General features: G+C 40.2%; 1 protein-coding gene across 5 annotated transcripts in view; it reads left to right on the plus strand.

Moving 5' to 3' along the window:
- Window positions 1-16,930, plus strand: part of PDE1A (phosphodiesterase 1A) — a 287,403-nt gene that overhangs the window by 49,592 nt on the left and 220,881 nt on the right. The window contains exon 1 of one of the 5 annotated variants that reach the window (XM_050916415.1): window positions 15,727-16,115. The exons of the other annotated variants lie outside the window; for them this stretch is intronic. Coding sequence (XP_050772372.1) covers window positions 16,063-16,115 — 53 coding nt within the window. The 5' untranslated portion in view covers window positions 15,727-16,062. Of the gene's footprint in view, window positions 1-15,726; window positions 16,116-16,930 lie in introns of those variants that run through there. 5 annotated transcript variants of the gene reach the window in all.

Below are 16,930 nucleotides of genomic sequence, written 5' to 3' on the forward strand. Positions count from 1 at the left end.
AATTCAATGTCATTTGAAAGGATCCAATCAGTCTTCCAGACAGCATTCTCGCTTCTATTGAGTTTGTGCATGGAGTTTCCTGTGGGCGTGGCTTGCATTATGACAGAGTACCTGCAGTGTTGGGAAATATTGAAGATGAACCTGATTTCTCCAGAGAACTTCTTTTGAAGAGTCCACTGGTTAGGATTTTGGAGTTTCTGACAAGTTCTAGACAGCTCTGAATGTCTGGGAGCTTTTGAGTCAAACTTTGTTCTTTGGTCTCAGTTCAAGACAGCATTTTTGTTCTGTGCTGAAGATTGAAGTTTTGTTACTACAGAATTTTTATTTCAGTATCCTGTTTTCAAAATTCCATTATCAGATATGAGGACTTCAGGAACTCCAAGTCTTGCAAATAATTTACTTTAGTTTCTGGATGATCTGTGCTGATGAGTATAGGCAAGTCAATATATCTGAAGAAGTGATTGGCTACAATAACACGTGTGTCCTTTCCAGGAAAACAAATCTGTGGCTACTATCTGCCAAGGTCTGTCAGGTAGCTTTGCTGAGATAGCGGTTTTGGTGATTTATTTTATTGTATTTTTTGTTACATACCTTGCAGCTCTCTACTAGGATCTGAATTTGCCTACTCAAACTCTGCACTTGTTTATACCTTGGTGTCCCTTGTGGATTTTAGAAAGCATCTCTTTCTTAAGTACCCTAGGGATAAAAACGTGCTGTCCTTTCGGAAGCAGGCCATCAGCTATGTGAAGGTCATTTTGGTTGGCCCTGCCAGCATGGTAATAGGTCTGTTGGAAATTGATTCATTTTTCGCCTTCCTCTGCAGCATGGGGCACGGGTCACTTGCTGGAGGATTCCCTACATCTTGAGGTCTTTCAACCATGATTTGAGGACTTCAATAACTCAGACATACGTTAGGGGTTTGTTACAGGAGTGGGTGGGTGAGATTCTGTGGCCTGCATTGTGCAGAAGGTTTGACTAGATGACCATAATGGTCCCTTCTGACCTTAAGTCTATGAATCGTTTGACCCCACCTTCTTTGGCACAATTGAGTTAGTTTTTTGGCAAGTCTCGTCCTTTAGTTGTTGACGTATGCAAATTAAAGGTAATCTCGTAGATGCCGGATTTGCTGCCAAAACATGGTCAGTGTGAACTTAGACATCTTTCTTTAAAGTTGCTGCTTCTTTTGTTGGTGGCTGCTTAATCAGAGCTATAGACAGCACTCATAGCAGCAGATATTTTCCCTAAAAGGTGTTCAGTCTCGAAAGTAAATCGCATCAGCTGTAGTTGAAATCTTTGAACCCTAGGTTTAAGGTCAGCCAATGGTTTCAAACCCAGTGATGGCACTAAGGGCTTGTGGTTTTTCTGTGTTTAAATCTAAGCTGAACAGATTGGCATGGAGTTGTTCATGTGCCTGAAGGACTGCTAATGCTTCCTTTTCCAGTTAAGTGTACTGCGGCTTGGTGTCTATGAGGCTTCTGGATATCAATGCAACAGGTCTCTTTTTGGCTGCTTTTGTGAGCACTGCTCCTAAACCATATGAAGATGCGCCAGCTGCTACTGTTGTTGGATAGTTTACTAGCTATTGTGTTGAAACAGGTGGAGCTGTCAGTAGTTTTTATTTTATTAAATGTGGTGGTTGTCTCCCTCAGATGCACATGTTGTGACCCTCACAGGTTTTTTAGATGAGCTAAATTTTGGTAGGAATTTCCCAAAATGAGCTTTCATGTCCAGGTGTCGTCTTAGACAAGAAATGTCTTGGGATTCAGGTACGGTGAGTCATTAATGGCACTGGTTTCTAATTTTTATTCTCTCAATAGCATTCATAGCCCTGTGAAGGTGTATTTTGTTTAGTTTGCTTTTTGCCACTTACGAATTTCAGTTTCTCTATTAGGTGTAATCCTTTTATTGTTGCCAGCCTTAGTAGGGGTGGTGTTAGCCCTTATATTTCACATTTTTGAAGAATTTTCCATCATTTCTCCAGTTTCCAAAGAAACTTGCAACAGACATCAAATGCAGTATTGCTAGTGCCACGTACAATTATATGTGGTCTTCACAGATCCTGGGATGGAGATCTGCAATGATTTTTTTTGGAATTGCAGAGACTGCTGCCCAAATATCACTTTTTTAAATTTAAGGTTTCAATTGTTAAGATTCATGCACGTGTACCAAGGTAGTGTCTCTTCTATTGAGAATGAGGAAATAGTCCCTAAAACTATGGACTCATTGTCGTCTCATAACATTCCCTCTTGTATTGTTTCCACTATTCTTGGTGATCTGCATGTTATTGCAAAATGTCTCATTTTGTGGCATCTGATAATTTCTGCCACTTTTTACATTGTTGCCAGCTGTGGCGTCTTGTCATATCTTCTGCACCTTTCCCTTCTTCCCTCATATTAAAGTTCTTTGGCATCCCACGCTCTGATTCACTATTCTTATGTATATAAATTTAAGATTGCTCTTCTCACAATTCTTTTCTGTTTATTTTGTCAGTGTTGTCTGATGCAGTCTCCCCTGTGTTGCTGTCATGTAAGTCACATTGCTGTTTCTCTTTCTCTTTCTCTCTTTCTTTCTTTTGCTATAGTTTTTGCTAGTATGAGATCTGGATCTATCTGAAGCTGTGCTGATATTGGTGTGTCTTATGCCAACAACTATCTTGTCTTTTAATGTTTTGATATTTTTAACGTACAGCAAGACTATGAACTGCAGAAATAAAGGCCTTGGCTGTTTTTTTCCCCTTCTTCCTGACACCTTCTGTTAAATTTGAGCCTTTCATATACACCTCTACCCTGATATAACACGACTCAATATAACATGAATTCGGATATAATACGGTAAAGCAGCGCTCTGGTGGGGCAGGGCTGCGCACTCCAGCGGATCAAAGCAAGTTCGATATAACACGGTTTCACCTATAATGCGGTAAGATTTTTTGGCTCCCGAGGACAGCATTATATCAAGGTAGAGGTGTATGATAATTTACAGCCTATGAAATGGGCATCAAAATCTTCTTTCACTTTGGTGTATTATTTTCCCTCCTTAGTGAGAGGAACAGCACAGATGTCATCATCAGCATTGCTCATGGCATATATCATGGCATTTACCTGGTGTCTGGTCCTTTTTGTATTAAGCCAGAAGCCATACAGAATTGTTGAAATCTCTGGATCCACCAAGGCCAGCTGTCTGAGTTGTCAAAATCAAACTTCTTTAAGAGTCTCTTGAATTGTGGGCTCCCTTGCTGAATTGAGACAGTGCTCTGCCTCCTTCCTACTGCCATTTTCATAAGTCTTCTCCCTGATTTTTCCATTTTCCCACTCTGGCAGTCTGGAGGTCTCTCTCCCTTATTCTTTCTTTAGAAGAAGGGATTCACTCATTTCTGACACCATGTAGTGTGAGGACATAAACACGCAGAGCCATGCATTAAGCAGTACGACAAGAACTCCCTGATTGGGAAATGCTTCCATTTATTAAGCTCCCTGGCATAAGATGTATACTGGTCTTCTCTGGTAACTGTGAAGGACTGGGAACTCTAACCATTCCACAGTTCACTTTTTTAGGGTTTGAAATGAACCCATTTGTCATTGGACATTTATCACTCTGATTGAAGAAGTTGGATCAAAATAAATGTGTATTAAAATTGGTTTTAAAATCATCATCATCATTTTTCATCTATAGAAACTTGTTTTTTTACTGAAAAATGGGTTTTTAGTAAATGAAGAATTTCCACAGTGATTTTGATAAAAATGTCAAAGTTTTGATTAAAATTTTTGTGAATAAAGTTCTTAATTTTTCATGAAAACTTTATTTTTTTTAAAAAAAAGTCTGTTTATTGATGGGAAAACTGTCAGAAAAATGTTGACCTGCACTAGGTATAAGGCATGTTGATGGACCATGTAGAGAAGTTTGCACTATTACTGTGTACCTCTTTGCTGGATAAGAAAAAGTCTCCATTCTCTGAGACTGTCAATCTAACAATTTATATGAGCACTAAATTCATATGAAAAATAAAAGTATGAGTAATAAAGCCAATTATATTGTACCCACATTAAAAGCTGCAGGAGAAGAGAACAAGCTTAATTAGCCTGCATCATAGAGGGGTGCTGGTACAGCATGCTCTCTTCCAGAAGCTATGAAATCTGCTCATTTAAGTAATCCCATTGCAGTATGTGGTTAAAACAATGCAGACATTGATTTTCTGAAATGTGATTCTGAAAATATGAATGAACAAAGATTTCCAAGAGAGGAAAAACGAGCAAGAAATCCAAGTAGAGAGCATGAAGGAAACAATGACTCATTCATTGTTTATAAACTGAAACATGTTTGGTATGTTTAACTTTCTCTGGTCAGGTCCTTTTTTATTTTTCATTGCTTGCAAATGTTCAAACCATCTCAAAAAGGTGAGCATTATGGCCTGTTTTTTGTGTGCTGGATGCACTAAAATGATTGATTAGACCAGGGAAGTACTGACCCTGGGCAGAGTTTAGGAATTTGGCTTAAGGAACTCATTGGTGATGAACACAAGCATGGTCAGCTGGAACCCTTTCATGAGAGAACTTCCCTGGGCTCTCTAGGAAGGAGAAATATCAGCCTTCATTTCAAGGAAGATTCTAGGCCTTTTCCTTGTGAAGGTAGCCTGAAAATATAATCCTTTTGGGAGGACAGAAGATAAGAAGCAGCTAGGCTCCATTTCTGCAGCAGGAGGCTGTAGAATCCTGAAGACTTCCCCTCTCCCTTCACTCACAACCATATTTTTATGTTAGTTAGTTAAGTTTGAGGTATATTCCAAACAGTTGTCTCGCACCTTCACCTTAATCCTCAAGATAGCCCTGTGCACGGTCTGTTCATGGTGGACAGCAGTTAGTTATGTTGAGGGAGGAGATGCAAGCCATTGGAACACACAGCTCACCCCAAAATGCTAAGGCCTGCCCTGCTTGTTAAAATTATTGTTCCTCTCTGAGGCTGGAACTGAGCTGGTTGCTACTTACTCAGGCAGTTGCTGCATTGTAGGCACTCCCACCATTGATGCAGACATGGCAGCTACTACAAGGGGAACTTTTCTTCTGTCCCAGCTGCACTTTTAGGAGTGCACCATGTAGTCCCCCCCTCACCCAGCAGCTGCTCCAGCACATGGAAGATATGGGGCTGAGCATTATTGCATTGAGTGGGAGTTCTACCAAGATTGCAGCTTGCCTCTTTCCCGAGCTAGTGACTGCCTGTCCCTCTCCATCCTGCTTGGAATCTGAAGATATGGGAGGGAGCCTGGAAACCCATTACCTGCCCTAGAACCCCCACACCAGCCAAGTGAAACCATCTGATCCTAGCCTTCCATTTCCTATGTGCCAAGGGATACTTGCTCCTCCACAAAAGCAGATAGGGAGACTTGCGTACTTCAGGAATAAAAGGGGAGCCATTCCTAAGGGATCCCCAAACCCACACCAGAGGAGCCTGCTACCCAACCAAACACCCCATAGCAAGATGAGCTACCTGGCAACCCTGTGGTCATCAGAGGTTGCATGGTGCCTACCTGTCACCAGTGCTGCTACTGTAAAGAACAACTGCCAGATAGGGATGCGCTGAGGAGCAGAAAACACTAGGTCACAAAGGAGGGGGCTGGAAAGACTATTGAATTTGGGGAGGACTACAGAACTGCTAGCTGAATTATTTTTGTGGGGGTGAGAAGTTCAGAATGTGAATTGTATTAATAGATGGTTTTGGAAGGTAGAAGGTTTGTTTTACACAGATGTGTCACCAAATTAGGTGGAAAACATTTGAAGGAGCCCCTTGTTAAAATGTTGGCAACTTACCACTGTGCATGCACTCTTTTAGAGATTGCAAGTTTGGGGAAAGAGATCTGGAAGGGTAAGTGTTAAGAGATAATTACCACCATTGAGTTCTTGCATGAACCTTGATATTTAAAAGCAATTTTTGTAATAATGGAAGGCTGTCTGAATACACTATGTGAATATCACTTGGCTTTGGAAGCCACAGGACCTGATTCTCACTTACACTAAGGCCCTTTACCCCATTCAGAAGTGTGAAGGGGTGTGGTAAAGTGAGTAAAAACACATGCTACCAGAGTCCTATAAAGGGGTCTTAGTGTAACTGAGACCTAAGTCCACTGAAATTAAAGATGCTTACTCAAATTTAGTAGAACAAATGCACGCTAACCATTTCCGATAACTTATGTAATGCCGGCAGTGTATCCAGTTCACGTGCACTACCAATGCACGTGAACTGACTCGCATTTCTTTGCTTTCTAACTTAATGCTGGAAGTGGGAGTACTTGGCATTCTCATTTTTCATAACTAACTTTGTTTTTTCATAGTGATTTTTGTGATGCTGGACAGTCTTTTGGTCTTTGCTTCTATGTCACAATTAGTCATGATCTGATCTGTTTTATTGTACTGTACAAAAATAGATCCAGTCCCTGCCCTGAAGGGCTTACAGACTAAGGACCTGATCCTACAGATGGTGACGGGGTCTGCCTGCATGCAGTCATTTGCAAGATCAGGGCTTAAAGAGACACAGTAAATACACCTGAAAACCAAGAGAGAATACCAGTTGTCACCCACAATTATTCCAAGATCACTTCTTGTTGGCAACGTGACAGAAGTGGGTTTTAAAGAGATTTGAATAAGAGGTAGGAGGTGGTGGTGACCTGTTAATACAACAAAAGTGATATATTATTTCAAATGTAAAATGAAAAATGTAAAATCTGTGCAGTGCCTGCATTTGAGAACCAATATAGGGCCCATGTAAGAACCAAGTTAGGTAGAGAAATTATTTTAAAAATCATTAGTGTTAAGAATACTTTGAATAGAAAGATGAGTGTGATAAAAATGTTGATAGACGTACAGATTTCATAGTCACACACTGGATTTATGTTCATTTATGGTTATATCACATATCTGAGGGTGGGGTTGGACCCTTTGTGTCAATTTACCACTATTCATAGGGCTGCAAAAAGTAGTAATGGCAGCTTTCAAGGTGTCTAAATTAATTTTTAGAAACGAGCAAGGTGGCAATGCTCTGATGTTTGTTCGTGGTGATGCTGTTCCAGAGAGTAAGTTTCACTAGAAGGCTCATTCACCTTTAGAGTTTCTGCTGCTGTTTCTTTTTTGATTGCCAGTCCCTGGTAGTGGCAGCGGGACCAAAGAACAAAGAGTTGCCATAAAAGACACTCTAGCAGCAATTCTCAGATCATCATCTGTTCTCTGGTAAAATGTGTGCATACTTTTCCAGCTATCTCCCATGTTTGTCAACTAGATGCTGGAAATTTGATGATTGAAAGCAGAACTTTTCAGTATCTATGCAGAAAAGAGAATTTTATCCAGTGAAACTCAGATTAGTCCCAGATGGGTCACAGATGCATTTTTTTTTTAAATTTCAGGCAGTGATTGTTGGCGCTAAAAATATTATTCCATCGCTTGATTTGAGACTAAGATCCTATAGCAAGTTATCTGAAGAGAAACTGTCTAAAATGTTAGACATACTTTCCTGTGCTTTGAATTTTTCATGTATCTCTAAATAGAAAGGATTATGTAATTCTCCCATGTCACTTGCTATGGCATCACTGTGATATAACTGATTGTTTAATATCCTTTACCTGACTTTCCTACTCAGGCATAACTTCCCTCTCAACTACAACCACGGGCTGAAGGATTTGGACCCTCAGTTAAGGATAATAATCTATGGACTTGATAAGACAAGAAAAATAGGCATTCCAACTGGGAACTCCTGCCAAGTAGAGGGAGAAATGATATCAAAGAGGACTCTCAACTTTGTTTAAAAGTGAGATCCTGTAATTTGGTTTGGTGCTAGCGTCACTGATCTCTGCATCTGAATCCTTTCCGCACCAACAAATGTTGCTTATAGAACAAACAAGGCTCCTCCATAGCTATCTTTCCTGAGCTCCTTTTTGCTTGTCTTCTATGTTAAGTTCCATAAATGGTTTTCCCCTCTGAATACTGCTCGATGGAGGAATTCCACCTGTCAGCCCCTTTTGCACGTTCCTCCAGATGCCATGGCACATGCTCTGGCTTCATTCTTAATGTGTCCCTAATATTTCCATCTTCTTTTCTGGATAACTGTGGAGATAAGGGGTCATTGAACTTTCTGACGCATCTTGGCATTTGTTATAATTTCATTCCATTTCTTACCTAGGGATTTCCTAAGGTCTTTGCTTCTGAAAGCTTCTTGATATCTCGCTGTACCTTTAGTGGATTTCCAACTTTCACGTCACTGGATTAAAATGGAAATAACAATTATGTTGAAGATTTGTCATTTAGCCTTTAAGCTGTAGATTTTTCAGTAACCAAATCTTATCTAAGAGAGGCTGCTGCCTTGCCAATTTGGGACATTGTTTCCTTATGGATATCTCCATTGGCTTGCAAGTGACTACCAATGCACGTGACCTGACTCGCACTTCTTTGCTTTCTAACTTAATGCTGGAGGTGGGAGTACTTGGCATTCTCATTTTTTAACTAACTTTGTTTTTTCATAGTGATTTTTGTGATGCTGGAAAGTCTTTTGGTCTTTGCTTGTATGTCACAATCAGTCATGATCTGATCTGTTTTATTGTGTTTTGCCAAATGCACTGTAGTATGTTTTGTACTGTAGTTACCCTGAAAAGCTATCCAGTTTTGCCTTAAATATGTGTTAGTACTGGCAGTGTTACTTAAATTTCCTTATTTACTAAAGGGAATACTGTAAATATTGAGGCAGCTATTTAGTCAGGGCCGGTGCAAGGAAGTTTTGCGCCCTAGGCGAAACTTCTACCTTGCGCCCCTCCCCCCAGCCCTGTGGCAGCTCCCTGCCCCCCCCCGAGGTGGCCCCCCAGCAGCTCCTCCCCTTGCCCTGAGGCAACCCCCCCAGCCCTGTGGCAACTTCCTGTCCCCTGGGGAGCCGTGCGGCACCTCCCCACCCCAGCTCACCTCTGCTCCACGTCCTCCCCACGCATGCTGCCAGTGCTCTAATTCTCCTTCTCCTCCCAGGCTTGCGGCGCCAAACAGCTGATTGGTGCTGCAAGCCTGAGAGGTGGGAGAAGTGGAGCAGCGACCGTGCGCTTGGGGAGGAACCGCTGTAAAAAAACCAAACAAACAAACTGGGGGCACTGCTTTTTGGTGCCCCCAAATCTTGGCAACCCAAGCAACCGCCTAGTTCGCCTGAATGGTAGCACCGACCCTGTATTTAGTTATCTATGAATCCAAATTATACAAATACTTGGCTAGTATGGTGCTTAATATCTCAATTTATCTCATCAAAAAGAGCTGGAGCAGCTCACAGCGGTAAATGCTGTGCCCATTATTGATGGTAGTAGCAACTGGCTAGTTTTTAAAATGGTGACCACTGTAAAAGGGGTGGAAACTATGTACTGTGATTGCGGGACACCATACGCAGTAGTAATGCATCAATTTCTTCTTTCTAATTTTGCCTTCTTCCCTTTAGATTAATTAGAATTTGGCTGTTATTGAAAAGGTTATTTCTGTGCAATTTGGCCATTTCCCCACTCTGTCATTAGATGTATAGTATGTGTCAATACTACCTCTGGGGGGAACCCTTAAATTCTTTGTTCTTTCAAAAATGGTATTACACAGTGATACTGTCATTTTATGTTGTAATCCATATCTTTATTATTAGCATTATTTTAACTTCATCTTCTGTAGCCTGTCTGTACTGAATCAAGGATATTTTCTGACCCTTTAACAAGATGACATCATCTTTACTCTGAAGTTATAATGTTCAGTATACAGACATCATTATATGTATGCATTTAGAAAGCATATGACAAAACAATAATAATGTATTCCAGTAAAGACTGAAATTTGTCCACCATGGCCAATAATAATATTGCACTGGCTCAGAGCCAGGAATGCCAGTTTTGACTTGTGTATCCCAGAACTATTTTAGCATCCTAAATCCCAAAGGAATTTTCTCCTTCCCGCTGTCTCTCCCCTCTAACCCCTCCCTCCCCTTACTTTTCCTCACCACTAAAAATGCCAAGTATAAAATCCTAATGAAAACTGACAAAATCCTAATAAATAAAAATAAAAGTAATGAAAATGTTCTCCAGAAAAGTTATTCACACTGACAAGTGACTGACTTCAATAGCCAATAGTCCATCTTCACTGGCATCAGCAGGAGCATAAACAGTGCATGTTTTACAGCGTATTGCCCTGGAGTCTGGGCCACCGCCCTCATTACCACATAATTGCAGCTAACTCTAACAGACTTTTGGCACCCAACATACACCACCTTTCAATGGCCCTGACTCAGCTCCTGTCTTCTGCTGCCTCGTGATCAGACAGGAGTAAGATTGGGTCCTACAGCAAGTTGCGGGTGGGTTCCAAGGAAATGAATAGACTATTGTTATCCATTGTTGAATTCAGTGGTATGTAGTTAGTATGAAGACAGACAAATATTGATTGGAAAAGAATGCTGCTCTGGTTCATGATATCAAAAGAGTTTCAGTGAGGTTCGCTCACTTGAAAGAATCTATAATGTATCATGATATAGACTGGCAAGAAACCACTGGGAGAAATTCTTAGTCTTGCCTTGTTTGGGGTGGGTGGGTGGTAACAATGGTTGTAAAGTGTAGATGTGGCCCAGCTCTGAAGTGTGTTGATTGTAGTATTTGTTGTGTTCCCCAGGAAACTGCTCTAATCCATGACCTAGTACTTGATATTTTTTTCCTTATGGGTAAAATTTTCAGAAGGGCCTCTTTCCCACAGAAAGAAAGGAAAAAAAAAAGTAAAAAGGACCTAGGTTAAGTTGTCTAGACACAAAAAAAAATGTGACTGTCTTTTTGACTAGTTGGTACTAGATAGAATACAACTTGGTTGTTTCTCACTGTCATTCCCAGCATGAATAACTTGAAATTTAGAGATACACTGATGGTGCCTCTGTCTTTTGCCATGGCTGATTACAGTCAGTTTGAGTCCTGCTTGTCCCTGCATGTTGCAGTGCCTGTTAACACCAGGTGGTCTGACTCCAAAAACAAGCAATACATTGGTGGTGGGTGAGAGACATTTTCACTGTTAATTCAATTTTGAGCTCTAGCAGCCCTAGAATTCAGGAGAGGCAACAGTGGCTGAAAGCTTGACCCTTGCATTTTTGTTAGAAAATGACATATTGTGGGTGTTGATTTAGCTTTTACGTAGGTACATTTATCAAATCAACTGATAGACCACTTGATCTATTACAAAAGATGTATTAAAATGTATCTAGCTTTCTCCCAGACCCACATTACCAGCCAATTGCATTGTTTCCCCTTATCTGTGGATTTAAGGAAGCACTTTAAAAGGACCACTGCATGCTCTCAGAACTTCTCCCACCCGTCAGGAAGGTTCATCCTTTCCCAGTTCGTCCTTGGTAACTGGACACTGTCAAACATCATAATCATGGCTGCTTGCCTTTTCTCAGGCTGCTTCTGCAATTACAGGCTTCCTGATTATATAATAATGTGGTTTTCCTTGCTAGAGTAAATTTTTACCAGCTCTACACCTAAGAACTGGCTGAGCAAGAGATAGGCTAGGATAGTAAATAGATTTTACTTGTGTATGCTCCTCTTCTAAAAAGAACTGAACCACAAAATTACAGGCATTTCTGTGACTGCCTATGCAGTCTGTTAAATAGATATAGTAGGTAAGACTGTAATATCACCATGTGGTGACTCTGGTTTTGGGCTCCAGGTCCCAGACTCACCTTCCCACCCAAAGATTCTTGCCTTTGGCACTTGGGAATTCCAGGGAGCCACTTTGTCATTCCCCTCTCCTCCAGAGTATGGTAGACGATGACTTCCTGTTCCTCAAACAGTCCCACAATTAGGATGATGGGGCAGGCTTGCAGAACATCAGGTTCCTTCCACACAAGGCGGCAGCAGGGAGCTCATGAGGGTGTAAAAGCCAAGTTCACAGGTCTCATTATGAAATAGTTGCACCAATTTCTGTGAGCTTTGCTTTGAATATTTAGGCTTATGCAAATCTGAAACAAAAACCAAGAACATAAACCAAAGCTGCTGTGCTCCTGTATGAGCAGGAAAGTCTTAGCATGGAAATTAAATGTCCTACATGATAGCTTTGACGTAAGCCTCTGCTCTGTCTGTCTGTGTCTGAGAGTGAGAATTGTATAATTCATATTTATGAAAGGTGAAAAAGAAAGCCAGATCTTAGAGACCTTTACCACACATACTGCAATCATAAGTAGTTTGCAAACTTTTCTATCCAGAGCCTGGATGAGTCACACCTATCTCCAGTACTGCCAAGTTTGGGAAGTCATTAGGTTAAGTTGCAGAATGTCTTTTTCCATTTGCTAACATCAACACACAGAAATAAATTGAGGATGTCCTACACATGTGTGTACTTAGAGTACTATAAGCTCAATGCAAACACAGTAGAGCTGTTGGGTGATGAAACATCATGAATCCGATCTGTGGCTTGATGAATCCTATTGAGGAATATGAGTGGCTATAACTGAATTCCTAAAACACTTATGGACAGTAGTGCGATATAGCAAATGTAATGTTGAGTATGTTGCACTCGGAATAAAGTTTACCCTTGGCATGCAGGGCTAACACGAAGTCCCCCATGTAACTTAAACCTTACAAGGGGGCTGTGCCAGAGGACACCCAGCTGCATGGCTATGCAATGTCAGTGCAGAAGGGCCAGTTAGGTACAGTCTGGGGGATGTCTCAGAGCAGGCCAGCCATGGGGCTGTGGATCCTAATGAGATCCCATGAGCCCAGTGAAACTAGCAAGTACTTGCTGTGACTACTATTCTAGCTCAAGTACTGAAAGGCAGTCCCATATTGTGACCCTAGATTGGGTAGGTGAGTTTCACCTCCCTAGCTCCTCCATATTTTCTTCCCCACGGAGAAGTCGAATACTCAGGCTTTGTGCAGGTGGAGTGAATTTCACTGCCTGTGCACATGGCATATCCACCTACACATTTGCTAAAGGCTGTGCAAGGTACAGTACCATTGATTGACTATTCTAATATTTTTTGCATTTACATATTAAAGAGTAACTTCCTCTATGCATTGATTAAACAGAATCTGTGGCAAAGTACTGAAGCGAAAGATGAGATGGCAATCTCATTTAAATCTTTTCAATTTCAGATTTGGGCTTTTTTAAAAAATGAGTGTAGAAATCCATTGCTATAGGTAATTATTCCAGAATATAGACTTTAAAAAAATCTAACTCCAATTATATCTGTTGGACTTTGTGAACAATATGGGGAAGTTTAACACCTGTAAATTCCTTTGTATGCTAAATAAAAACTATGACACTCAGTGAATTAAAGCCCAAAATATCAAATGCAGATGCTTATAGTTAAGTAGCTAAATCCACATTTTTGCATCTAATAGTGTGGAAGCAGGTAGGTGAGGGAGTGTAAAACCTAATGGATAAAGCTGGTCAGAAAATATTTGGGGTTTTTTCCCTGTAGAAAATTTAGATTTTTTCGGTGAAAAATAAAAAAAACTGAACATCTTTGTCAAAAACTTTGAAATGAAAACTGAAATATACAATTTTGAAATGTTACCAAGGTACCTCACATCCCCATTCTCCCCTACGGGTTTGGTTTCCTAGCAGGACTACATCTCTGATGATACACCACAGTCTCCTCTCTTGGCGAGGCTTTGGATTGCACGAAGGGAGTCCCTGTCTGTGATGAATCATGGGAGATGAGGTCCAGTTGCATAGAGGAGAATGGTAACGTGAGACATGGTACATGGTACAGCTTCCATGAGGAATCAGAGTGGCATTTTCAAATTGAAACTTTTTGGGTTTGGATGTTCCTCTATTATTTTTTATTGTATTTATTAATAGTAATAATATTTATTATTTAATCCACCCACAAAGTTTAAATTTTCCATGGAAAGCAGACAGTTCTTATGAAAGATGTTTTTAAATCAAAACCTAAATTTTATGTCAAATGTTTTTGATAAATTTTTTGGCCAACCTTACCTGATGGACACAGGTGGGAGTTGCTGAGCATGGGAGGGTGGCCCTGTCACTCTTGTGACAATCTGTCCCTTCTCTGATCTCATTGAAGTTCCTCTACACATGTTGTTGGGCTGGGGGATGAACTCTTTTTGGCATAATTCCTTTCTAAGCCACACAGGCATTTCACAAGTAAATTATACTCCTTCCATCTGAAATGAATCCTCCTCCATAATGTGACCCTGTCCCCAACAGGGTGGTCCATGGCTATAGCTGTTGGGGGAGCTGCCTGAGGATTTTGGGGAGCTGGATTTTAATGCAAAGTTACAGGGTGTCTAAATGATCTCAGAGGATTCCATACTCTTCTCTACATCTGGGTCTAACTGAAGTATAGGAGAAAATACTGGATTACGGTGAATGACTGGAGAGAGCCATCTGTCTGACCTTTTTAAATGGCTGCAAGATCTCAGCAGATACTCTTAGGTTTTCTCCATATAAGAGAAATTTGCTGCTTAAATTATTCAGCTAATGCAGAAACAGAATCTTTCATAGTGAGGGGATCAGTTTCTGTGTGTTCCCTGGGCAACCCACCTGAAACTACTGATCTGCTTTATAAACAAGAAATATCCAATCTAGGAGGAGATTTTCAAAGACACTAATGGTAGCTAGATGCCTAAATGCCATGAAAAGTCAATGGGAAATTAGTGCTTACATGCCATGCATGTCTGAAAATTGCTCTGCAAGAGTCTAAGGAAGAAGTGGTTGCCAGTAAGCGGTAGATGAGATTTCAAGGGGATGTCTTTCAAGAGAACATTTGAGATTTTACTAGGAGGCCTGCACAATGAGAGAGTGAGCACTAAATTGCTCAGATACCACTGTGACGGGAGCAGTGTAAAAACCTAAATAGTATTTCTTGCTGATTATATGTATTGTTCTTTCATGGGAATTTTGCAGAATTAATAATTTTTAATATGCAATGTGTTTTTTTTTTAACCTAAACACTTAAAAAAAATCTAGGACACATCTTGGCATGACTTATCCTGCTGTTTGGTTGTGCTGCTGTATTTATGACACCTTCCAGATTTAATTTGGTTTTGTTTACATTGTATAATTTAATCATGTGGAATATCAATCTTAACGTCACAAAAAATAAAATTACAATGGCTTTCTTTGTGGCCTCTTTACCATTTCACTTACCCCAGTTTAATTGCATTACTACCGTTTAAGTTCCTCCTGATTTATGCTAGTTTGAGGTCAGTCAGCTCTTAACATCTTGTTTCATCTGTTTGAATTCTCTGAAGTCTTTTGGTATAAACAACAGTGGTGCATTAGTGTAGTCAACTGAACTCGGCAGTCTTTCTTTTTCTCGCTCACGTAGAGAAGGTCTGGGTTTGTGTAGTAATGGTTCCACCAGCTGCAAACACCATACTCTGCTTCAGCCAACTGTAGGTTATTAGGTCACGAGTGCCAAAAATTATGAGCAGTGCTTCAATTTGCATAGCTATTATCCACACATCATTCAGAGTGAATAAAAGCCAGACTGTAAAATAATTACGATCTCTTGAAGTGGAGCCAGCCCCACAAACAAGATCCATCAGTCTTCATTAATTTGTATACTTTTTAGCAGAACAAACTTTCTGAAGGTACTTGCATGGGAATGTTGAGGCAGCTGCACAACTTTTATTTTGAAGAAAAAGTTGAGCCTTGGAACAGCGTGTTTGAGAGAGAGAGAGAGAGAGACTGCATTTAAGACTTTGACCAGCATGTGCGAGAAGTGTTCTCATGGCTGGAATACTCTAACACATTTTTACCTGGGTAACACTTGGCAAAGTTTCACACTTTCTTTCCACAGCTGAAAGGAATCCAGTACAATTCCCTGCTTCAATCAACTTGACTCCAGTGTTTTTGCATAGCCTGCACGGTTTGGTAGTGCACAGACGTGCCTGTCTTATGTGGCCTCTATGGCCCTTTTTTGCTCAACTATCAGAGAGAGGGAGGGAGTCTTTCCCCAGCACCAAAAATTCATTCTGTGTGCTCTCTGCAGCACAGTAGCTAAGAACAAGTTTCCAGATTACTCCCTGGGTTTTTTGGAGTTATTTTCAGGAAGAAGTCATCCCCCCCCCTTTAAATGGATGATTGTGTTACAATCAAGAAAAAGCATCTCCAAAGACCTATTTTTAGGTAAGTGATGCTCTTGTTACTTTGAACTGAAATGTTCCAGACTTCCTCCTACATACTTACTTATTAACTTATGTTAATAAATATACAGAAACAAAGAAAATAGTACAATGGATTGAGCCTCAAGTTTAACTTGGTGTGTCCCACTAAAACATTAGATGCTTTAGTAACTTGGAATTGTTCTTTCAGCTTATATTGAAACTTTGTGGACTTTTTTTTTTTTTTTACTTCATCAACTTTTTCAGGTTTTTTTATGAGAGATTTTCCTTGTGAAAGAGGCACAGCACTTGAAAAACTTTTTTTTATTTACTAAAGCTCTGCCATCTCTGAATGTTTTCTGAATTATTAAGCCTTTTAAATGCAGAACATTGTTCTTGCTTGGTTTGGCTGATTATGTCTGAATGGCAGAATTTTCATGCTGGAAATGAGACACCTTTCAGAGTGAAGTAGCTTGCTCACAGGGACTTAAAGCCAATCTTTACATGTGATCAAACTATACATTTTATAGCTAGCTCATAGGAATAATTATTCAGATGGGGAAGGAGGAAGATTAATGAATCAGAATTAGTTTTGTGTTTTGTGTGATCTTTTCTATGTATATCTTAATCTGTGAAATATCCTGGTAATTTAGGAGATTGTTTTTATTTTATCACTTTACTTTCTGATTTCTGGTATATTTAATTAGTTGTAAAGGTCCTTCGGTGTAGATCTGGCTAACATCATCATATACTCTAAAAATCCTCTCTTGACTCATCTAGCTTTGAAAGCTAATGAACTTGCATGGGAATAGCATTTTTCTACTGCTTTGAACAGGGATT

This window comes from Gopherus flavomarginatus, chromosome 10, assembly GCF_025201925.1.
Source record: "Gopherus flavomarginatus isolate rGopFla2 chromosome 10, rGopFla2.mat.asm, whole genome shotgun sequence".
Classification (NCBI taxonomy): Eukaryota; Metazoa; Chordata; order Testudines; family Testudinidae; genus Gopherus; species Gopherus flavomarginatus.